Source organism: Coregonus clupeaformis, chromosome 9 (genome assembly GCF_020615455.1).
Source record: "Coregonus clupeaformis isolate EN_2021a chromosome 9, ASM2061545v1, whole genome shotgun sequence".
Taxonomy (NCBI): domain Eukaryota; kingdom Metazoa; phylum Chordata; class Actinopteri; order Salmoniformes; family Salmonidae; genus Coregonus; species Coregonus clupeaformis.
The window spans coordinates 22,362,124-22,386,307 of NC_059200.1; the positions used below are offsets into that span (position 1 = coordinate 22,362,124).

At 45.5% G+C, this 24,184-nt stretch overlaps 2 protein-coding genes across 3 annotated transcripts in view; one reads left to right on the top strand and one right to left on the bottom strand.

The window, feature by feature from the left end:
* LOC121573469 (probable RNA-binding protein 18) overlaps positions 1–410 on the bottom strand; it is a 17,172-nt gene extending 16,762 nt beyond the window's left edge. The window contains exon 1 of the transcript XR_006002052.1: positions 262–410. The gene's annotated coding sequence lies outside the window, so the exon portion shown is untranslated. The remainder of the gene's footprint in view (positions 1–261) is intronic.
* A 105-nt stretch (positions 411–515) lies between these two features.
* Positions 516–19,983, top strand: LOC121573470 (ribosome-recycling factor, mitochondrial). 2 transcript variants are annotated; one of them, XM_041885496.2, is made up of 7 exons: positions 516–598; positions 5,167–5,361; positions 5,696–5,851; positions 11,215–11,333; positions 17,450–17,541; positions 18,552–18,711; positions 18,889–19,983. In XM_041885496.2, the coding sequence occupies exons 2-7, from the start codon at positions 5,169–5,171 to the stop codon at positions 18,985–18,987; spliced, it is 819 nt and encodes a 272-aa protein (XP_041741430.2). In that variant the 5' UTR covers positions 516–598; positions 5,167–5,168; the 3' UTR covers positions 18,988–19,983. The 2 variants fall into 2 exon arrangements, with proteins under 2 accessions (XP_041741430.2, XP_041741431.2); XM_041885497.2 differs by having other exon boundaries at positions 18,910–19,983.
* Positions 19,984–24,184: the final 4,201 nt, after the last annotated feature.

The following is a 24,184-nucleotide window of genomic DNA, read 5'->3' on the forward strand; positions in this document are numbered from 1 at the left end:
TCCATTTTTGCAATCATACTTGTCACTACATTGTTCAGCCAGAAACATTAGCTAGCTAGTTGACGTTAGCAATTAAGCTACCTATTATTGACAAGCGGTCTAACTAGATGACTAAAGATAAACCATAAAATAAAGATGTTTGTATGATGTTTATGTTCGCTTTGCAATATGGATTAGCCATGAGCCTCGACACAGACGGGTGTCAAGCTCTCCTAGCATGCTAGCTAGAGCTAAAGTGTTTGTATCAAACGTTTAATTTACCCTGTTCGGTAGAAACTTCGCCTGACGTTGAACAGTTCAACTACTCCACGTTTGGTGATTACTGTACATATAGTACGTCAATAGAAATCTATCATTTCGTTAAAATACTTTGGTACACAGTACTCCGGTGAGCAAGCTGCTAGCCGGGAGATGGCAAAAGCAAAGGCGCTATTCAATGACGTTGTCCACAATCTCACCCATTGAGAGCACACACATTAATGACAGTTTATACATATCAGTTGAATTATGATGACGTAGAACACAAGCGTCAGCTCCAGCTTTTTCCTATGCTCTACTTCAAAGCCATGCGCAAGTAGACAAATTTGACAAGATATAAGTAAGTAACGACGTTAAAATGTAACACAATTGTGCTTGTTATAGCTAGTAGTTACAATGTAAATATGTTCCAATCCCAAATAGGCTCCTGTATTGATCCGTTATTAATGTTTTTAGTTAACTCGACTGCATACCCAACGACCTTTCATACATATAACGTTAGCTAAATGCCACCACTGTTTAGCTAGCTAGCTAGCTTTAGTTAAATATCGTCAAAGAATATGGAGGAATTGCTATCATATTAGCTAGCTTGCTTTCGTTTAACACTGTGTAACATGCATGATTGATATTGATATTATCGATATATAGCCAACTGAAGTAGCCAAATAGGGCCCTTTGGCGAGTAGAAAGGTGGTATGCCCTTTAATGAAAGGGAAGTATTCTAACTGGACTTTTGTGTTCTTTTTTGTTGTTGTTGTGAATTTAAAGTACTCAGTCCGGTGTAACAGTGCATCCTTTTTACAATCAGAATTTAAACTGTTAAAACATAGACCAGCAATATTCAGAGGTGTCATACAACGTGGGCATGCCAGCTGGCCCCTTGCTGTTTATGAAATATCACAGAGATATAATACCTCACTGAACACCTGTGCTACAGTTTTTCTGCTTCACTTCACGTGTAAAGACAACCATCATCCCCCCTCTATCCCTTCCACTGGACTCAGACGCCGCCCAATGGTTACATCTATGATAAACACTGAGGCTCAGTGGTGACACAAAAGAGTCATGTTTTTCTTTTTTTTTTTTATCTTCCTATAGCGTAAGTACTAGCCGTGTCTTTCAGGGAGCCAGCCGGCTGCTGGCTTTATGAAGGGAGTGATACAATCACAGTCAACCTGGGTTTGTTTAGAGAATAAAGCATGTGTATGGTCTCTGCCTTCTGGTCCTGATATTATTGATACAGTAGAGAGCTACAGACTGTATACACCACTGATGTTTCAGGTGAGGCTGTGCTGGATCCCCCTGCCTGCTTAATGTGCAGTCTATACACACACAAAGCAAGGTGGTATTATGACTAGAAGCCAAGCACCCTCACCCAGATGTAGGGTGTGTCCCAAATGGCACCCTATTCCTTATATAGTGCACTGCTTTTAACCATGGCTCATAGGACTCTGGTCAAAAGTAGTGCACTATGTAGGAAATGGGGGCCGTTTGGGACGCAAACGTACTTTTGAGGTGATTTACGAGGGTGACGTTGACAGTGTGTATCCACCTGCGTGATAGTGTAGTGCCCGATTTCTCTTAACGGTGTGTACATCACACACAATGGAGGAAGTCATCCAGGGTATGATACACGGCTGGTTGTTCACACCCGTTGCAAATGAAAGGCATGGTTCAGCAAGGCCCTCATGGATGAGGGGAGTTTGAGGGAGTTTTGGTGGGTGGATGCTGGGCTCTTCTGTTCTGCACCCTGGAATGGAGATCCCCTGCTTCAGGAAAAAAGCCCTTGGGGGATAATGTTGTGAATTTTTTATTTTTTTATTTTACCTTTATTTAACCAGGTAAGCCAGTTGAGAACAAGTTCTCATTTACAACTGCGACCTGGCCAAGATAAAGCAAAGCAGTGCGATAAAAACAACAACACAGAGTTAAATATGGGGTAAAAAAACAAAGTCAAAAAAATACAACAGAAAATATATATACAGTGTGTGCAAATGTAGCAAGTTATGGAGGTAAGGCAATAAATAGGCCATATTGCAAAATAATTACAATTAGTATTAACACTGGAATGCTAGATGTGCAAGAGATTATGTGCAAATAGAGATACTGGGGTGCAAAAGAGCAAAAATAAATAACAATATAGGGATGAGGTAGTTGGGTGGGCTAATTTCAGATGGGCTGTGTACAGGTGCAGTGATCGGTAAGGTGCTCTGACAACTGATGCTTAAAGTTAGTGAGGGAGATAAGTGTCTCCAGCTTCAGAGATTTTTGCAATTCGTTCCAGTCATTGGCAGCAGAGAACTGGAAGGAATGGCGGCCAAAGGAGGTGTTGGCTTTGGGGATGACCAGTGAGATATACCTGCTGGAGCGCAGACTACGGGTGGGTGCTGCTATGGTGACCAATGAGCTAAGATAAGGCAGGGATTTGCCTAGCAGTGATTTATAGATGGCCTGGAGCCAGTGGGTTTGACAACGAACATGTAGTGAGGACCAGCCAACAAGAGCGTACAGGTCACAGTGGTGGGTAGTGTATGGGGCTTTGGAGACAAAACGGATGGCACTGTGATAGACTACATCCAATTTGCTGAGTAGAGTGTTGGAGGCTATTTTGTAAATGACATCGCCGAAGTCAAGGATCGGTAGGATAGTCAGTTTTACGAGGGCATGTTTGGCAGCATGAGTGAAGGAGGCTTTGTTGCGAAATAGGAAGCCGATTCTAGATTTAACTTTGGATTGGAGTTTCTTAATGTGAGTCTGGAAGGAGAGTTTACAGTCTAACCAGACACCTAGGTATTTGTAGTTGTCCACATACTCTAGGTCAGACCCGTCGAGAGTAGTGATTCTCATCGGGTGGGCGGGTGCCAGCAGCGTTCGATTGAAGAGCATTTAGTTTTACTAGTGTTTAAGAGCAGTTGGAGGCTACTGAAGGATTGTTGTATGGCATTGAAGCTCGTTTGGAGGTTTGTTAACACAGTGTCCAATGAAGGGCCAGATGTATACAAAATGGTGTCGTCTGCGTAGAGGTGGATCTGAGAGTCACCAGCAGCAAGAGCGACATCAAAGAGTTGTAAGTGCTCCCATTTATTTTCAGAACTATATATGTTTTTTGTTGTTGTTGTGAAAGATAGCGACTCTCTGTTTGGGCTGATATGTGACCCACTAGCACCTCCCCCGGTCAGAGAGGAATAAGGCTACCTCAAAGTTACACACAAGGATACTGTATTGACATACACACGGATGACATGGAATGGTAGTGTTTTTTGTGCATGCACACCATCCAAGTCCAGAGATATGAGTCCAGCTGCTGTTGTGCAGGACAGAAATGAGCTTGCTGCTCTCTCTGTGACTGCTTGAAGGAGACCGAGAGGGGGAAGCAGGAATTGGGGATCTGGGACCCAAGATGACTGCCTATGATTGGCTGACCCCTCGGTGTGATAAGGCAACCATGACCCCTAGCGACCAATCGGTTTGGCTATGGCCAGAGGTGTGAAGGGCCAGTTTACGACCCATAGCCTAGCCTGCTAGGCTCCAGAGGGGGAGGGGAGGTTACTGCAGGAGTTAGAAAAGTTGCAGAGTTTGTGTCCCTGAGAGAGAGGTTTCTTTGATGCATAGCCTATAGATCATTGCCTACACAACACTGCCCCCATGGCTACGCAAGGAATTATACGGCGCGTTGCACTTTTAATGTGGCACAGCAGTACGTAGATTGTTGGAGTGCTGTACAAGGAGCCGGCCCTTTTGTGATGAAAAACGACATTGCGACACCGCGCTACGCTTCGTAGGGTCCGTCTCCGTAGGGTATAAATAGCCCTTAAGATCACTGGCAGGGAATTCGTAACAGATTGATGTGACTGTATAGAGCCCTGCAGTGGAGGTGTCATAATACCCATAAAACCTAGTAGTCAAACAGGGAAATGGTTCCAATAATTTTCCCACCATTCATTTTACCCATAGGGAATTTTAGAAACACTTAAAATAAGGGCTGTGTTTGTATAGGCTTACCCTGCCGTGCCGTTTTGATAACAATGTAAATCTCTCTCTGACTTTTATCAATATATTCAGCTCTATTTACGCTCAGATTCGAAAATGCTAATTAGCATAAAAGTAGACATTATGCAAGACTACAAATCCCTGCAAGATTCTGCACTTCATCTCTAGCTGATACCTATGCTAACAGGTATTGTGTCAATTAGAACTTGCACAAGACAGTTCACAGAATTGTCAATTTAAAGAAATGTTGCCAATTTATTAATTACTAAATTTAGCTAACGTTAGATCGTTAATCCAGAGATTCTTACCTTTGCCTCGATTCGGCAGTCTCCTCCAGATCATCATGGCATTTGTAGTTCTTTATGATAGCCACATTAGCAGCTAAGTAGCATTTCATTTTTGGGTGCCAAATACTGGTGAATATATTGATAAAAGTCATCTTGTCCTGGAAAGATTTGCACAGTTATCAAAACGTCACGCCAGGGTAAGAAACATAGCCCTTATTTTAAGTGTTTCTAAAATCCCCTATGTGAAAAATGAATAGTTGAAAAACGATTGGAACCATTTCCTTGTTTGACCGCTAGGTTTTATGGGTATTATGACTCACACTGTGGTACTCTGTTGTAATTGAAGCAGCAACATACAGCCTGTACATAGACATATGTATCGTCCCCTGCTGGTTAGTATTACAGATGATACTACTGATGCTGGCCATCCATGGCACAGTACTTCTATAGTATCGCTTTACTATGAAAGGAGAATTGTAACCAGATAGATCTACAAACTGATATGTGATCACTTCACTGCTTTCGTGTTTTTATTAGCTTGACAGTTATGTTTTATCATCAGACAGTAAACATGTCTTGTCCATTCATCTTTGATGTTTCTCTTTTATTTCTCAATGTAACTGTCCGACAGCAATGACACTGAGTCTGCTGGGCCTAATGCGGCCGGCGTTGTGCCGATCCCTCGTCGCCCTGGTCCCCATGGTGAGGTCTCCTCAGCTGGCAGTCATCTCCAGGGTCCAACAGCTGCTCCCAAATACCTGTCATGGAAACATGGTCCCCCCTGCCGCCTCCTGCGTTCGCCTATATGCCACCAAGAAGAGTAAAGGTGAGTGGAGGGCCGCTTGCCTCAGCAGCTTTTTATTTTAGCTGATGGATTTAGTCTAGTAGTGCTACCCTCAAAGGAAATATAGTGGGAGGAATCAAGACCGACTGAAGTGGTCCCAACATTCAAGAGCTTTCTTTTTGAGGATGTTGAAAAGCCCACTTCACTGTGTTTTCTTGTCTTGGTTTTATTTGTAATAACAATGATTGACTAGAAGAGACTACCAGCATGCAGGCCTCCCTCCTCTCCTCATCTCCCCTCCATTCTCTCCGTCTGTTCTTTCCCTTTTGAAGTCTTTCTTGTACTGAAGACCGCCTGCTTTTATGTTTTCCCTCAGCGAAGGCAGCGAAGGGCCAGGCTTCCAAAGTGAACATCAACTCCTCGCTGGTGGAGGACATCATCAGTCTGGAGGAAGTGAAGGAGGATATGGCCGCCGTCCTCACCACCCTGAAGGACGACTTCAGCCGCAACCTGAGCATCAGAACCTCTCCAGGTGTGTAGGGGCTGTAGACTGTGAGGTAGGGGCTCTTACTCTCACCAACCCTGTTTCCATGGAGAGGATAGTCTCTCATCACCGACTGTTCAGTGCACTCGGTTCTGAGATTATGAAGAAGAGACATTTCAGTTCTGTCAGTACCACTGGCACTGTCTGATCTTTCAACAAGGGATGCATAGCTCTGAAGGCCTGAAGTTTAAGCGTTGTCCATCTTTGTAAGCATTAAAATACCAAAGTCCACCGTTGGTTTTCACTATTGATTATTGGTCAAAAGATGAGAAAAAGTGCATCTCATCTGTTTACTTTCTCCCTGACAAATGGCCTGAGGGGTGAGAGTGATCCCTGCCCTTTACCTTGACCCCTGTTGACCCTGTTTCCTGAACTACATCCAGGTCAAAGCCCCCCCCCCACCCTCGGGGCAGACCAACCCTGAGGGAGGGCCCCAGGGGGAGGAAGCTGTAATACCAGGATTTATACTCAGATTAAATACCCCTCCCAGACCCCCACTCCCCTCTTCCTCCCCCTCACCTTCTCCATCCCTCCCTCCCTCCTTACCTTCTCCCTCCATTCCCCGTCCTTACCCTCTCCCCCTCCTCTCCCCCTTTGCCCCCCTGTCCAGATGCACAGTAATTTGTGTAAGCAGCAGGATTTAGAGCTGACAGGGAATCTGACTGGAGAGATGCTGGAATGGAGGGAATCATGACATCATTTTATTCCTGTGTGTGTTCGATAATAGTCTCATCTGGGTCTCATTTTGTGGTGTGTTTGTTGTAAAGGAAAGTCAGCTTTGCTGAAGGAAGGGCTGTTGTAGTGGGCGGGTTAATGCGGTGAACCGGTGTCTGGGCACTCACCGACACACAGACTGACAGACAGACAGACAGAGTGGAGGTATTGCAACCTGTCACTCTCAGTTCCTCTGCTTGAAGAAGACTAACCTCTATTTCCATGGGAACGCTGGAAAGGCTATCCAGTCCTCCCTGGACAGCTCTGTGTATTGTATACTGGCTCAGATTAATACACTGTGAAATGAGAGCATTTCCTCAACCCATACAGTGGGGAGAAAAAGTATTTAGTCAGCCACCAATTGTGCAAGTTCTCACACTTAAAAAGATGAGAGAGGCCTGTAATTTTCATCATAGGTACACGTTAACTATGACAGACAAAATTGGGGAAAAAAATCCAGAAAATCACATTGTAGGATTTTTTATGAATTTATTTGCAAATTATGGTGGAAAATAAGTATTTGGTCAATAACAAAAGTTTCTCAATACTTTGTTATATACCCTTTGTTGGCAATGACACAGGTCAAACGTTTTCTGTAAGTCTTCACAAGGTTTTCACACACTGTTGCTGGTATTTTGGCCCATTCCTCCATGCAGATCTCCTCTAGAGCAGTGATGTTTTGGGGCTGTCGTTGGGCAACACGGACTTTCAACTCCCTCCAAAGATTTTCTATGGGGTTGAGATCTGGAGACTGGCTAGGCCACTCCAGGACCTTGAAATGCTTCTTACGAAGCCACGCCGTTGCCCGGGCGGTGTGTTTGGGATCATTGTCATGCTGAAAGACCCAGCCACGTTTCATCTTCAATGCCCTTGCTGATGGAAGGAGGTTTTCACTCAAAATCTCACGATACATGGCCCCATTCATTCTTTCCTTTACACGGATCAGTCGTCCTGGTCCCTTTGCAGAAAAACAGCCCCAAAGCATGATGTTTCCAGCCCCATGCTTCACAGTAGGTATGGTGTTCTTTGGATGCAACTCAGCATTCTTTGTCCTCCAAACACGACGAGTTGAGTTTTTACCAAAAAGTTATATTTTGGTTTCATCTGACCATATGACATTCTCCCAATCCTCTTCTGGATCATCCAAATGCACTCTAGCAAACTTCAGACGGGCCTGGACATGTACTGGCTTAAGCAGGGGGACACGTCTGGCACTGCAGGATTTGAGTCCCTGGCGGCGTAGTGTGTTACTGATGGTAGGCTTTGTTACTTTGGTCCCAGCTCTCTGCAGGTCATTCACTAGGTCCCCCCCCCCCGTGTGGTTCTGGGATTTTTGCTCACCGTTCTTGTGATCATTTTGACCCCACGGGGTGAGATCTAGTGTGGAGCCCCAGATCGAGGGAGATTATCAGTGGTCTTGTATGTCTTCCATTTCCTAATAATTGCTCCCACAGTTGATTTCTTCAAACCAAGCTGCTTACCTATTGCAGATTCAGTCTTCCCAGCCTGGTGCAGGTCTACAATTTTGTTTCTGGTGTCCTTTGACAGCTCTTTGGTCTTGGCCATAGTGGAGTTTGGAGTGTGACTGTTTGAGGTTGTGGACAGGTGTCTTTTATACTGATAACAAGTTCAAACAGGTGCCATTAATACAGGTAACGAGTGGAGGACAGAGGAGCCTCTTAAAGAAGAAGTTACAGGTCTGTGAGAGCCAGAAATCTTGCTTGTTTGTAGGTGACCAAATACTTATTTTCCACCATAATTTGCAAATAAATTCATTTAAAAATCCTACAATGTGATATTCTGGATTTTCTTTTCTCATTTTGTCTGTCATAGTTGACGTGTACCTATGATGAAAATTACAGGCCTCTCTCAGCTTTTTAAGTGGGAGAACTTGCACAATTGGTGGCTGACTAAATAATTTTTTCCCCCACTGTATATGTAACAGATCAGGATGCCAGTCGCCCTCAACCCACACACGTATACAGTTGAAGTCGGAAGTTTACATACACCTTAGCCAAATACATTTAAACTCAGTTTTTCACAATTCCTGACATTTAATCCTAGTAAAATTTCACTGTCTTCAGTCAGTTAGAATCACCACTTTATTTTAAGAATGTGAAATGTCAGAATAATAGTAGAGAGAATGATTTATTTCAGTTTTTATTTATTTAATCACATTCCCAGTGGGTCAGAAGTTTACAGACACCCAATTAGTATTTGGTAGTATTGCCTTTAAATTGTTTAACTTGGGGTCAAACGTTTCGGGTAGCCTTCCACAAGCTTCCCACAATAAATTGGGTGATTTTTGGCCCATTCCTCCTGACAGAGTCAGGTTTGTAGGCCTCCTTGCTTGCACACGCTTTTTCAGTTGTGCCCTCACATTTTCTATAGGATTGAGGTCAGGGCTTTGTGATGGCCACTCCAATACCTTGACTTTGTTGTCCTTAAGACATTTTGCCACAACTTTGGAAGTATACTTGGGGTCATTGTCCATTTGGAAGACCTATTTGAAACCAAGCTTTAACTTCCTGACTTAACTTTCGGCTTGCAAGTCCCCCCTTTTTCCTCCAAACATAACGATGGTCATTATGGCCAAACAGTTCTATTTTTGTTTCATCAGACCGGAGGACATTTCTCCAAAAAGTATGATCTTTGTCCACATGTGCAGTTGTAAACCGTAGTCTGTCTTTTTTATGGCGGTTTTGGAGCAGTGGCTTCTTCCTTGCTGAGCGGCCTTTCAGGTTATGTCGATATAGGACTAGTTTTACTGTGGATATAGATACTTTTGTACCTGTTTCCTCCAGCATCTTCACAAGGACCTTTGCTGTTGTTCTGGGATTGATTTGCACTTTTTGCACCAAAGTACGTTCATCTCTAGGAGACAGAACGCGTCTCCTTCCTGAGCGGTATGACAGCTGCGTGGTCCCACTGTGTTTATACTTGCGTACTATTGTTTGTACAGATGAACATGGTACCTTCAGGCATTTGGAAATTGCTCCCAAGGATGAACCAGACTTGTGGAGGTCTACACATTTTTTTCTGAGGTCTTGGCTGATTACTTTTGATTTTCCCATGATGTCAAGCAAAGAGGCACTGAGTTTGAAGGTATGCCTTGAAATACATCCACAGGTACACCTCCAATGAACTCCAATGATGTCAATTAGCCTATCAGAAGCATCTAAAGTCATTTTCTGGAATGTTCAAACCTGTTTAAAGGCACAGTCAACTTAGTGTATGTACACTTCTGACCCACTGGAATTGTGATACAGTGAATTATAAGTTAAGTAATCTGTCTGTAAACAATTGTTGGAAAAATTACTTGTGTCATGCACAAAGTAGATGTCCTAACCGACTTGCCATAACTATAGTTTGGTAACAAGACATTTGTGGAGTGGTTGAAAAACGAGTTTTAATGACTCCAACCTAAGTGTATGTAAACTTCCGACTTCAAATGTATATATTTACAAGCCCAGTCTGTCTCCCAGAGATGAGTAAGAGCATTAGCTTCCATAGTTCAAAACAATTAGTTGATGTCATCCTCATGATCCCAAGATGCCCCAGGCTAGAGCACCAACCCACTAAACATCACCAGTGTAAAGTCACACAGGAACTATTCTGATAGGACTTTATCATGAGGAACCCAGGGTCGGGTCGAGAACTAGGGAGAGAACGTTTTGAAACGGGGAGGTAGCAACTACCTGAATGTGCACTATAAGAATACATTTTTGTATTCCGTTGCAAAACGTTTTTCTACGGCGTGCCCTACTGAACAAGACCCATGGTACATATGTGGGTTTTTGGAGAAACTATATTGTTGACTAGTAGTCTATCTTCTGCCATGTTTGGTAAGCTGCCAGTGTCCTGACCAGGAAGAGCCCATTTGGCTAATGGGTTTCCAGTCGATCCTCATCCCTCCTCATGCCGTTTAGGAAATTCCTGTGTGCCCTCTGGAAGCGCTAGCAGATGTTCAGGCAGCCAGGTAGTCTCTCTGGTCTTCCAGCCGGCTCTAGCAGTTAGCCTGGCGATGAGGTTAGGGCCCTGGTAGATTACTCTATGGCCCACCCACCCTCTACACTTCTCCACTAGCGAGGGATAGAGTTGGTGATGTAAGCCAGAGGACGGCGAGGGCAGAAACAGCGGCGTCTGAGGTAAGCCAGATGAGAAGAGGAGACTCATGTTGAAGCTCTGGTTCTGCAGTCTGCACTGTTAGGGGGTGACGAGAGAGGAGATGAGGGTTAAAGGGGGGAGGGGAACTTCCTGCACCCAACCATAACCTTCAGCTCACACTCTGCCAACAGTCTGAGAGGCTTCATATTAATCATACATACGTACTACCAAGACCCATCTTAACCACAATTGAATTGTGGGGAGGTTGGTTTGGATCGAGGACTCAATGCTGTTTTAGGTGGTGATGGTTTAGGCGGGCCTTTAGATAATGGTTTAGTTGTCTTGGTCATGTCTTGTGTTTTATGCTGGTGACAGGGAATCAAGAATGAAGTTGATTATTTTCACATACTATTCATAAAGCATCTCAGATTAGGAGTAACATTACATGGACAGTGGGGACCTGATCCTAGATCAGCACTCCTACTCTGACACACTTTATGAATACGGGCCCTGGTCCTTTTGTTTTTCAGGAGCTCTGGATCACATTGTGGTGTCCATGGCAGACGGCAAGTTCCCACTGAACCAGCTGGGTCAGATCTCCATGAAGTCCCCTCAGCTCATCATGATCAACATGACCGGCTTCCCAGAGGTGAGCTCACTCACTCAGTCAGTCAGTCAGTCAGACGCACACACACACACACACACACACACACACACACACACACACACACACACGCACACGTTCTGTATGAACCACACTCTAGGCTGATGGCAATACATTGTGAAATTGGCACGTCATTTTAGAAACCTGGACTGAAATCTCCTACTCTTGTCTCAGCCAGTGCATGGAAGGTTGAGCAGTGTCAAGTGTCGACACGCAAGAACACACGCACAACATCCATCGAGCTCTCTCTCCCTCACGTTCTCTCTCCCTCACGTTCTCTCTCTCCCTCTCCATCTCTCTCTCCCCCTCCTTTCTCCTTCTTCTGAAACTTGAGTCGGTTAGTGATCGATGGTTCAGGGAAGCTCTTTGTTCTGGGATAAGATTGAAACAAATGCCAAGACTCCGTGGTCAGCTGTCATCAGCAGGAAGTGACCGCGCTTTGCCCTCTGGGAAGGAGGAGAGCTAACTGCTCTCTCTCCCCTCCCTTTCTCACAGACACAATCTACACACACACTGAAAGGGAACAACTCTCGCTCACCCCTCTCTTTCCCTCCTCTTCTCTTCTCCCTGTGTTGTTTCTCTCTTTCCCCAAGTATTTTCTCCCTCCAGCATCCTATGTTGTTAATGAGGGTTGTCCCTGTCTAATTCTAGGATCAGTTTTAAAGGGAGGTTGATGCTTTTTGGCCTTGCTCAGATCCATTTAGTACTGCGGAGTACTTTTCCTTCAACATGAGCAGCTGAACCTGGAACTTAGTACTCTAAGTCACCATAGGTGATCATAGCTTTTAGATACACAGATTTCTTTCTGCTTCATTTCTAAACTCACATGGATAAGCATATTGTCATTATCAATTAAACTGATATTGAATCAGTTCAACAGAGTTCAACCTGTAAAAGGAGAGAGTTAGAGACATTTTGTGGCACAGATATCATCAGCTTGAAGTACATCTTAACATCCCACCTCCCCCTTCTCTCTGATAATTCCAGCATCAGATCAGAACTCCAGCCCCTCCGGCAGGTTACTAACCTCCCATTACCTAATAGTCTAACAGTCCATTACTAACCTCCCATTATCTAACAGTCTAACAGTCCATTACTAACCTCCCATTACCTAACAGTCTAACAGTCCATTACTAACCTCCCATTACCTAACAGTCTAACAGCCCATTACTAACCTCCCATTACCTAACAGTCCATTACTAACCTCCCATTACCTAACAGTCTAACAGTCCATTACTAACCTCCCATTACCTAACAGTCTAACAGTCCATTACTAACCTCCCATTACCTAACAGTCTAACAGTCCATTACTAACCTCCCATTACCTAACAGTCTAACAGTCCATTACTAACCTCCCATTACCTAACAGTCTAACAGTCCATTACTAACCTCCCATTACCTAACAGTCTAACAGCCCATTACTAACCTCCCATTACCTAACAGTCTAACAGTCCATTACTAACCTCCCATTATCTAACAGTCTAACAGCCCATTACTAACCTCCCATTACCTAACAGTCTAACAGTCCATTACTAACCTCCCATTATCTAACAGTCCATTACTAACCTCCCATTACCTAACAGTCTAACAGTCCATTACTAACCTCCCATTACCTAACAGTCTAACAGCCCATTACTAACCTCCCATTACCTAACAGTCTAACAGCCCATAGGGCGGCAGGTAGCTTAGTGGTTAAGAGCGTTGTGCCAGTAACCGAAAGGTCGCTGGTTCTAATCCCCGAGCCGACTAGGTGAAATCTGTCGATGTGCCCTTGAGCAAGGCACTTAACCCTAATTGCTCCTGTAAGTCGCTCTGGATAAGAGCGTCTGCTAAATGACTAAAATGTAAATGTAAAATGTACTAACCTCCCATTACCTAACAGTCTAACAGTCCATTACTAACCTCCCATTACCTAACAGTCCATTACTAACCTCCCATTACCTAACAGTCTAACAGTCCATTACTAACCTCCCATTACCTAACAGTCTAACAGTCCATTACTAACCTCCCATTACCTAACAGTCTAACAGTCCATTACTAACCTCCCATTATCTAACAGTCCATTACTAACCTCCCATTACCTAATAGTCTAACAGTCCATTACTAACCTCCCATTACCTAACAGTCTAACAGCCCATTACTAACCTCCCATTACCTAACAGTCTAACAGTCCATTACTAACCTCCCATTATCTAACAGTCCATTACTAACCTCCCATTACCTAACAGTCTAACAGTCCATTACTAACCTCCCATTACCTAACAGTCTAACAGCCCATTACTAACCTCCCATTATCTAACAGTCCATTACTAACCTCCCATTACCTAACAGTCTAACAGTCCATTACTAACCTCCCATTACCTAACAGTCTAACAGTCCATTACTAACCTCCCATTACCTAACAGTCTAACAGTCCATTACTAACCTCCCATTACCTAACAGTCTAACAGCCCATTACTAACCTCCCATTACCTAACAGTCTAACAGCCCATTACTAACCTCCCATTACCTAATAATAACCTATATCTAACAGCCCATTACTAACCTCCCATTACCTAACAGTCTAACAGCCCATTACTAACCTCCCATTACCTAACAGTCTAACAGTCCATTACTAACCTCCCATTACCTAACAGTCTAACAGTCCATTACTAACCTCCCATTATCTAACAGTCCATTACTAACCTCCCATTACCTAACAGTCTAACAGTCCATTACTAACCTCCCATTACCTAACAGTCTAACAGTCCATTACTAACCTCCCATTATCTAACAGTCTAACAGTCCATTACTAACCTCCCATTATCTAACAGTCCATTACTAACCTCCCATTACCTAACAGTCTAACAGTCCATTACTAACCTCCCATTACCTAACAGCCTAACAGTCCATTACTAACCTCCCATTACCTAATAGTCTAACAGCCCATTACTAACCTCCCATTACCTAACAGTCTAACAGTCCATTACTAACCTCCCATTACCTAACAGTCTAACAGCCCATTACTAACCTCCCATTACCTAATAGTCTAACAGCCCATTACTAACCTCCCATTACCTAACAGTCTAACAGCCCATTACTAACCTCCCATTACCTAACAGTCCATTACTAACCTCCCATTACCTAACAGTCTAACAGTCCTGCTAAGGCAACACAGGGGTGACTGCACAGCACCCAGAGCAAATAAGATTCTAATTATTCACATCAATTACCCATGTTCCTAACGAGAGGCCATTGTTTTCCAGTCATTCAGTACAGCATTACAATGTTACTGCAAACCCCCCAGTGGGTGTTGTGTAGTGGCAATGGCAGCATTAATTAAACCACTTGGATCTTAAGGAAGACGAGAAGGGTATGGAAAGTGTGTGTGTGTGTGTGGTATCCTCAACATCATTAACAAGGTGTTTTCTTTAGCTCTTTTCGTTCCTCTCGGCTGGGCTGTGGCTTTGAACTGGCTGTGTTTATTCAGAAACCTCTGTGTAATTGCACTATTTTTAACATATTAACCAGAACATGCCTGGTGTTTACAGAGCTAGCCAGAACAGAGCACAGCATTCCCCCACTTTTCCCTAACGGCTAGAGCTGTGGGAAATAATGATGAATTCAATGTTGAGAACAATCAAACATAGGTATGGGATGGCTCTCTGGAGTTACTAGTAAATACATCTCACTGCCAATTATTTCCCCCAGAAACCTGCTCTCTTCTCACATCACACATTCGCACCTTTTTAACATTTGGACTGAAGCAATTGTCATGTTGCAGCAGCAGAGATTTGTGAATGTGTGATATACAGTAACTCTCTCTAGTACCAATGGGGTTTGGTCCATTTCATTATGTACTATTTGGAGTTCCTGTCTGAACTTTCTCGCTCAGTGGTCATATCTGGTGATATTGAGATCTTAGTGCTGAGTTTCAAACTGGTTCTCAGTGTTGAACCTGAACTCGGTGTGCTCAGCGTTAGCTTGTTGTTCCCACACGGAACAACAAGCTAACTACTGTCTGTTAGTTAGTCTAAACAGGCTCCATGTATCAAATCAAATCACATTTTATTTGCCACATGCGGCGAATATAACATTACAGTGAAATGCTTACTTAAAAGCCCTTAACCAACAATGCAGTTAAGAAAAAAATTAAGAGCTAATAATTAAAGAGCAGCAGTCAAATAAAATAACAGTAGGGAGGCTATATACAGGGGGGTACCGGTAAGTCGAGGTAATTGAGGTAATATGTACATGTGGGTAGAGTTAAAGTGACTATGCATAAATAATAAACAGAGTAGCAGCAGCGTAAAAGAGGGGGTTGGGGTGGGGTGGGGTGGGGGGGGGCAATGCAAATAGTCCAGGTAGCCATGATTAGCTGTTCAGGAGTCTTATGGCTTGGGGGTAGAACAGTCTATGACTAGGGTGGCTGGAGTCTTTGATAATTTTTAGGGCCTTCCTCTGACACCACCTGGTATAGAGGTCCTGGATGGCAGGAAGCTTGGCCCCAGTGATGTACTGGGCTGTACGCACTACCCTCTGTAGTGCCTTGCGGTCAGAGGCCAAGCAGTTGCCATACCAGGCGGTGATGCAACCAGTCAGGATGCTCACGACGGTGCAGCTGTATAACTTTTTGAGGATCTGAGGACCCATGCCAAATCTTTTCAGTCTCCTGAGGGGGAATAGGCTTTGTCGTGCCCTCTTCACGACTGTCCTGGTGTGTTTGGACCATGATAGTTTGTTGGTGATGTGGACACAAAGGAACTTGAAGCTCTCAACCTGTTCCACTACAGCCCGTCGATGAGAATGGGGGCGTGCTCAGTCCTCTTTTTTTTTTCCTGTAGTCCACAATCATCTCCTTTGTCTTGATCACGTTGAGGGAGAGGTTGTTATCCTGGCACCACACGGCCAGGTCTCTGACCTCCTCCCTATAGGCTGTCTCATCATTGTCGGTGGTCAGGCCTACCACTGTTGTGTCGTCGGCAAACTTAATGATGGTGTTTGAGTCGTGCCTGGCCATGCAGTCATGGGTGAACAGGGAGTACAGGAGGGGACTGAGCACGCACCCCTGAGGGGCCCCCGTGTTGAGGATCAGCGTGGCAGATGTGTTGTTACCTACCCTTACTACCTGGGGGCGGCCTGTCAGGAAGTCCAGGATCCAGTTGCAAAGGGAGGTGTTTAGTCCCAGGGTCCTTAGCTTAGTGAGGAGCTTTGAGGGCACTATGGTGTTGTGCAGTAGCAATGGCATCATTGAAGGTCCTACATGTACTGGAGGCTTCACAGGCCCTCTCGGACTCTCTCCCTCAGGCACCTCTCCTCTCCTCTCTGTCTTCCCTGTCTCTGACTCTCCCTCAGGCACCTCTCCTCTCCTCTCTGTATTCTCTGACTCTCCCTCAGGCACCTCTCCTCTCTGTCTTCCCTGTCTCTGACTCTCCCTCAGGCACCTCTCCTCTCTGTCTTCCCTGTCTCTGACTCTCTCCCTCAGGCACCTCTCCTCTCCTCTCTGTCTTCCCTGTCTCGGACTCTCCCTCAGGCACCTCTCCTCTCCTCTCTGTATTCTCTGACTCTCCTTCAGGCACCTCTCCTCTCTGTCTTCCCTGTCTCTGACTCTCCTTCAGGCACCTCTCCTCTCCCACCACCACAGACAAATCACATATCCAGATTACAGCCTATTCATTAATTGTCTTTTGGAGTTCAACCACCATTAGAGTTAACATACATCTCCTAGATAAAGATACTCTGTTGTCTACCAGACCGTTAGGTTCAGAAAAGGTGCTGGATAAAATATATACAATAGTGAAAAAATACTTTACACAGAATCTCCTTCTCTAATGCATAGTGAGTACCAGGCCAGGTCCCACCCACGTTCCCAGGAGACCCCGTTCTGACAGCGCCCCGCGGCACTTCCACACTGCATGTGCTTCCCCACCACCCCCCCTAACACACACACCCTAGCCCCCCCAATCCCCTCTACCAGAGATGCTACACAGTTCACCCAGCTCACCATGGATCAAAGCCAGCGTGACCAAGGACAGCCGGTGTCTGCAGTGAGAGTACTACTGCCCCAGTCCCAGCTGGCAGTCATTAGGTATAGGTCTAATGTGTGTTTGATGTGTCCTCAGGCCATGGCTGCTGCCACCCGCGCCCTGCGAGAGAGCAGTATGAAACTCAACCCTGAGGTGGACGGCACCATCATCAGGGTGCCCATTCCCAAGTGAGTCAACCAGGCTGAGCCAGAACACTCTTTCTACTTCCGTATCTCTCTTTCTCTGAGTCTTTCACTATTCTCTCTCACTCTTGTTCTTCCTCTCTCTCTCTCTCTGATCCATCACTCTCTGTGTTTTATCCTTTCTCCCCATCTCTCTTTATATTTAATCCTCTCCTACTTTTTCACTTTACAGTAATTAATTCTCTTGTCAATCTCTTCCCTGACCTTCCGTCTCCTTTTAAAGCGTGTTTCTAGGTGTTTCTGACATATTTATTTTACTATTTCACCCAACTATAGCAGTTAGAAAACACCAACCTTGGTCAGAAGTCTTCAGTTCTCTGACCAACTCTGCTCCCTGCCAAATCAAATAGCTTGATGTGCAGCCGTCACTCGCTTAACCACAAAAATATGTGGGTACGTCACAAATGGCACCCTACTCCCTATGTAGTGCTCTACTTTTGACCAGGGCCCTGTAGTGAATACGTTGCCATTTGGGATGCAGCCTGTGTGATTAATAAGTATGCCCAGCAGCAGGTGCTTGTCTGGCAGCGCAGGATAGGGGGACGGACAGACGGACGGACACCTTCTTCCTCTGCAATCAGTCTCAGCACGCAACTCCATTTGCATTTCCAAAGAGAGCGAGTGTCTTGATTGGCCCAGAATCAGTAATTTATTGTTTGCAGTAAATAGACACCATTCTTGGATTGTTTGCAAATAGTCCCAGGCAAAATACCAATTACAGAAAATAAAAAACAAAGTTGTTGACTGCTCTGTGACCGTGCTAAGTTTTTTTTTTGTGGCACAGAGAGCCAGGCATTTAGCCAGGTATTGTTTTAAGGAATTTAATGCGTTGGGCATTATAATGAGTTGTGCATACTTTCTCCCATACTCTCTCTATTAAACAGTGTGTGTGTGCGTGCGACTGTGTGTGTGTGTGCGTGCGACTGTGTGTGTGTGTGCGTGCGACTGTGTGTGTGTGTGCACGCTCATGACACTGTGTTAATGTGTCCATGCAGGGTGACGCGTGAGCACAGGGAGAACCTGGCTAAGCTAGCTAAGCAGTTCGGTAACAAGGCCAAGGAGTCTCTGAGGAGGGTGAGGTCCAACGCTGTCACTCAGGTGAAGAAGGCCAAGGAGACTGTCTCCGAGGACACCATCCGATTGGTGGAGAAACAGGTACTGAGACAGAGATACCTCAACCTGTCCTGTCAGAGGACAGAAATACAATGGTTATAATAGTCAGAAGGCTACAAACGTTCAGATGAATCCTTTCTGTTTTTGTGTAACCACATTGCATCGTTTTACAGTATTTGTATAATAATAACAATAGTAATAGTTGTCTAATAAGAATAGCTCTCTTCTCTACTCTCTCAGGTCGGGCAGATGGCAGACAGCTTTGCAGCAGATGTGGACAAGCAGCTGACTACCAAGACAAAAGAGCTGCTGGGGTGACGACAACAAACAGCACCACACCTTTATTTTTGATACTGTCGTGTTTGCAACAGTTCCTCCTGCGTATATGACTGAACACGATACTGAACACAATACTGAACACGATACTGAACACTAGTTGATGATAGAGAATTGATGGAGATCTCATACTGTGCTGTAGGTTCGTTTGGCGCTCGCTGGGGGCTTGTTTGTGTGTTCCACTCATGCGTAAACAGAAGTTGGCATCGCACGACAGTGGCTGCTGGGTTTCTCATTCACTCTCGTCTTCAAACAAACAGAGGGGAGAAATTGACTTTTAATGGCATCTGGGAGCCTCCTCCTAATCAAACTGATGCTACAGAGAGCTGTGTTTATGTAGAAAGCACCACACTCAATGTAAACTGTGTGTTTATTCTGGTCTGAGACACCGAGACAATCTCCCAGAGGACAGGAAGAATAGAGATATTAACGTGGTGCCAACAGCCAGCATTTATTTCAAACTCAGCCTTAAAGGGATAGTTCAGCGATTTTACGCGTTACATTTTTGTTTCCTTACACTTGGACATAGAGTGACTGCAATCCACACTTATTTGTTGTTGTTGTAAAACTAGCCACTGCCAACAAATGCTAATATTTCAAGGTAAGGAAACAAATATCAAGGTGTAGGTCTGATGTGTTTGATGTGTCCTCAGGCCGTGGCTGCTGCCAGAGAGCAGTATGAAACTCCAACTCCAATCTAAAAAGGAAAAATCACTGAACTAACCCTTTAACGCCACTACAAACTCACCGGTTCGTTCCGTCAGTTTGTTGTGGATTAATCCTACAGCGACCAATGCAAACACAATAAAGTGGGCACTACCCTTATTTATGAGCGCCATTAACTGAAACACTGCTTTGTACGTCATCTCTCTTACGTTTTTTCTTCTTTGCCTTTTATGTGAGTCAATGTTAGATTTCCTTCATTAGTTAGTGATACTGGTCTACTTTCTTCCTGTGTACTAAACCATAATGTATCACACCATTATGGTCATTCATCTATTAGGCATGGTTTTAATATGGTGGTTTGCTTGGCCCAACCCTGAGATGCTGCACGCACACACACACAGATGGTCATTGGATAAACAACGGTTTAGAGGAGGAGTGCACAGACGAGGGACCTGTCAGTGTTTCTAGTGAATCTGGGTCCATATGTCAGCAATTTGGGGGCATTGTGTACCTTGGCCCAAAACAGAGGCTCATGATCGATGGAGGAGTGAAAATCTCAAGTCCCTGGCCCCGAACGCAGCTCTGGAAATTGCTTTCAGCTGAATACTTTCATTTCATTTGACATTTATCAACTGAATTACTGTTCCTCTGCTCGCAGCCTCGCTCCGTTTACTACCGCTGTCATGGAATAGAGAGGGACTGCAAGGAGAGAGCAAATTTGTTTTATTGTGCCTCTGGTAAAAATGTACAAGTCTAAGTTGGCTCAGAACTTTTGAATTGACAGTGTTAGTGCACTCCACTTGGACACCAACATCTGGCTGGGAGGATAAAGTAAGGAGAGGTACTGTAACTACCTGGCTGTAGTCCCTGTAGTGATTTGATGTTACAGTTCCTTGCTTCAACTGAAATAAGTCTCAGGGGCCTTGTCTTCTTCGAGCCACCCGACGATCTCATCAAGAATCCAATCAGTGATGATGTAGAATACACCTCTAGTGTGATGGGAAGACTTTCAGTCAGGCAGTTTGTGTCATAGGGGAAGATTCACTGCATATGTTAATCAGACTGGAAATTATCACAGATTTGATGTTCAGAAAGCTGTTAGGAGGAAGGGGGGCTAAATTGTAGGGGGAACAGAGGGAGACCCTTGTTTCATGAGCTAGGTGGAGACTGAAACAATAGGCTCTGTACAGTTTCTGATCCGTAATTTATATTTGGTGATGGTGTTCGAAATATAGTGAACAAAAATATAAACGCAACATGTAAAGTGTTGGTCCCATGTTTCATGAGGTGAAATAAAAGATCCCAGAAATGTTCCATACTCACAAAAAACGTATTTCTCTCAAATAATGTGCACAAATTTGTTTACGTCCCTGTTAGTAATTGTTTCTCCTTTGCCAAGACAATCCATCCACCTGACAGGTGTAGCATATCAACAAGTTGATTAAACAGCATGATCATTACACAGGTGCACCTTGTGCTGAGGACAATAAAAGGCCACTCTAAAATGTGCAGTTTTGTCACATAACACAATGCCACAAGTTTTGAGGAAGCGTGCAACTGGCATGCTGACTGCAGAAATGTCCACCGGAGTTGCTGCCAAAGAATTGAATGACGCCTCCAACGTCATTTAAGACAATTTGGCAGTACGTCCAACCCGCCTCACAACCGCAGACCACGTGTAACCACGCCAGCCCAGGACCTCCACATCCGGCTTCTTCACCTGCGGGATCATCTGAGACCAGCCACCCGTACAACTGACGAAACTGAGGAGTTTTTCTGCCTTTAATAAAGCCCTTTTGTGGGGAAAAACTAATTCTGATTGGCTGGGCCTGGCTCCCCAGTGGGTGGGCCTGGCTCCCCAGTGGGGGGGCCTATGTCCTCCCAGGCCCACCCATGGCTGAGCCCCTGCCCAGTCATGTGAAATCCACAGATTAGGGCCTAATTAATTTATTTCAATTTACTGATTTCCTTATGTGAACTGTAACTCAGTAAAATCATTGTAAGCCCCTCCAACTCAGAAATAGGGCTATTATAGTATGGAAATTGTTATTGCATATTTGAAACACCATGAGGAGGAGGTGGGGTATCTTACTCATCAGGTAACTAATACTGGGGAAGTAAATTGCTTCATTTCTTTACTCTTTGACTGTATTGACCTGGCCTTGTGGCCTGTGAGCCATTTCAGTGTCACAGGTGGAACGTGTGCTCGTTTGGGGGGCCATACCCCTGGGTGGGTCCATGCATGCCTCGCCACGGGCCCGGCTGCCCATGCACCCGTCGCAGTAAGGAAAGACAGATCCCCTTCCAACAGTCTGAAGTGTTTAAACTGTCATTCCAAATCGTCTGGACGTCGTGATTACCGGCACGGGAGGAATTATCTATTTAGCTTTATGTCCACCGCGATTTCCTCCTCCCGTCTTTATCTTAAGTGACTGGTACCCTCAATGGTTCCTATCTCTGAGGAGTTGACCTCGTCCCCTGGGAACACTGTAATCAAGGGTCTCGGAGCGGTGCGGAGGAGAGGAGAGGTCGGAGCGGTGCGGCGGAGAGGTCGGAGTGGTGCAGCGGAGAGGAGAGGTCAGAGCGGTGCGGAGGAGAGGAGAGGTCGGAGCGGTGCGGAGGAGAGGAGAGGTCGGAGCGGTGCGGAGGAGAGGAGAGGTCGGAGCGGTGCGGAGGAGAGGAGAGGTCGGAGCGGTGCGGAGGAGAGGTCGGAGCGGTGCGGAGGAGAGGTCGGAGCGGTGGAGAGGAGAGGTCGGAGCGGTGCGGAGGATAGGAGAGGTCGGAGCGGTGGAGAGGAGAGGTCGGAGCGGTGCGGAGGAGAGGAGAGGTCGGAGCGGTGCGGAGGAGAGGAGAGGTCGGAGCGGTGCGGAGGAGAGGAGAGGTCGGAGCGGTGGGGAGGAGAGGTCGGAGCGGTGCGGAGGATAGGAGAGGTCGGAGCGGTGCGGAGGAGAGGAGAGGTCGGAGCGGTGCGGAGGAGAGGAGAGGTCGGAGCGGTGCGGAGGAGAGGAGAGGTCGGAGCGGTGCGGAGGAGAGGAGAGGTCGGAGCGGTGCGGAGGAGAGGAGAGGTCGGAGCGGTGCGGAGGATAGGAGAGGTCGGAGCGGTGCGGAGGAGAGGAGAGGTCGGAGCGGTGCGGAGGAGAGGAGAGGTCGGAGCGGTGTGGAGGAGAGGAGAGAGAGAAGATGAGATGGTGAGAGGTTGTGATGGGGCTTCTAATATGACCTACTACAGCACAGACGGTAATACATTCAGAAGTAAATAGCTAAGGCTATATTAAAAATATATGGAGGTGTTCAGTTCAGTCCCCCACTCTCACAATAAACCTATTGCTGCAGTATGCATGGTATATCGTCTATAAAGTTACAGCTCATCCATATAAAGATTTCAACAGTTTGAGAAAGTAAAACATGTTGTTGATAGTTGAAGTTGGAATGCTGCAAGACCTATTATTGCATTGACTATCTTCTTCTGTCTTATTTGACCTTGTGGATGACCTTGAGAAAGACCTCTCACTTGTGGCCTTTACTCTATATACATAATGACACGTGTGAGGCCTGTCGTGGCCGTTAGTGCTCTTAAAGTGTCAACATGTCAGATGATGCAACAGCCTATTTTGTGACTGAGATTGTACTTGCCATTCTTTCGGACTGTGTTGACATTTTCAAGGCCAACTTGCAAACAGATGATACCTGTTAATTATAACACTAAGTTGTACTAATAGGTACTTTTAAACTAGAACAGTTGGAAACGTTGCTAGTGTCAGTGTGTATGAAACAATACTACCTCCTAACCCATCCCAAAAGTCCTTTAAAAGATGCCTCGGCACACACCCACACAGTCCACCACATGACTCCAATCCTTAGGTCCCTCAAACGCTAACCGATCCTGAGATATCCTCTGAGATATCTTGAACTACCCCAGTTGCACTCCACACTGCCCTTTCCCACCTGGACAAAAGGAACACCTATGTGAGAATGCTGTTCATTGACTACAGCTCAGCGTTCAACACCATAGTGCCCACATAGCTCATCACTAAGCTAAGGACCCTGGGACTAAACACCTCCCTCTGCAACTGGATCCTGGACTTCCTGACGGGCCGCCCCCAGGTGGTAAGGGTAGATAACAACACATCTGCTACAGCCTATAGGGAGGAGGTCAGAGACCTGGCAGTGTGATGCCAGGACAACAACCTCTCCCTCAATGTGAGCAAGACAAAGGAGATGATTGTGGACTACAGGAAAAGAAGGGCCGAACAGGGCCTCATTAACATCTGTAGTGGAGCGGATCGAGAGTTTCAAGTTCCTTGGTGTCCACATCACCAACAAACTATCATGGTCCAAACACATCAAGACAGTCGTGCAGAGGGCACGACAACACCTTCACCCCCCCATGAGACTGAAACGATTTGGCATGAATCCTCAGATTCTCGAAAAGTTCTACAGCTGCACCATCGAGAGCATCTTGATCGGTTGCGTCACCGCCTGGTATGGCAACTGCTCGGCATCCGACCGTAAG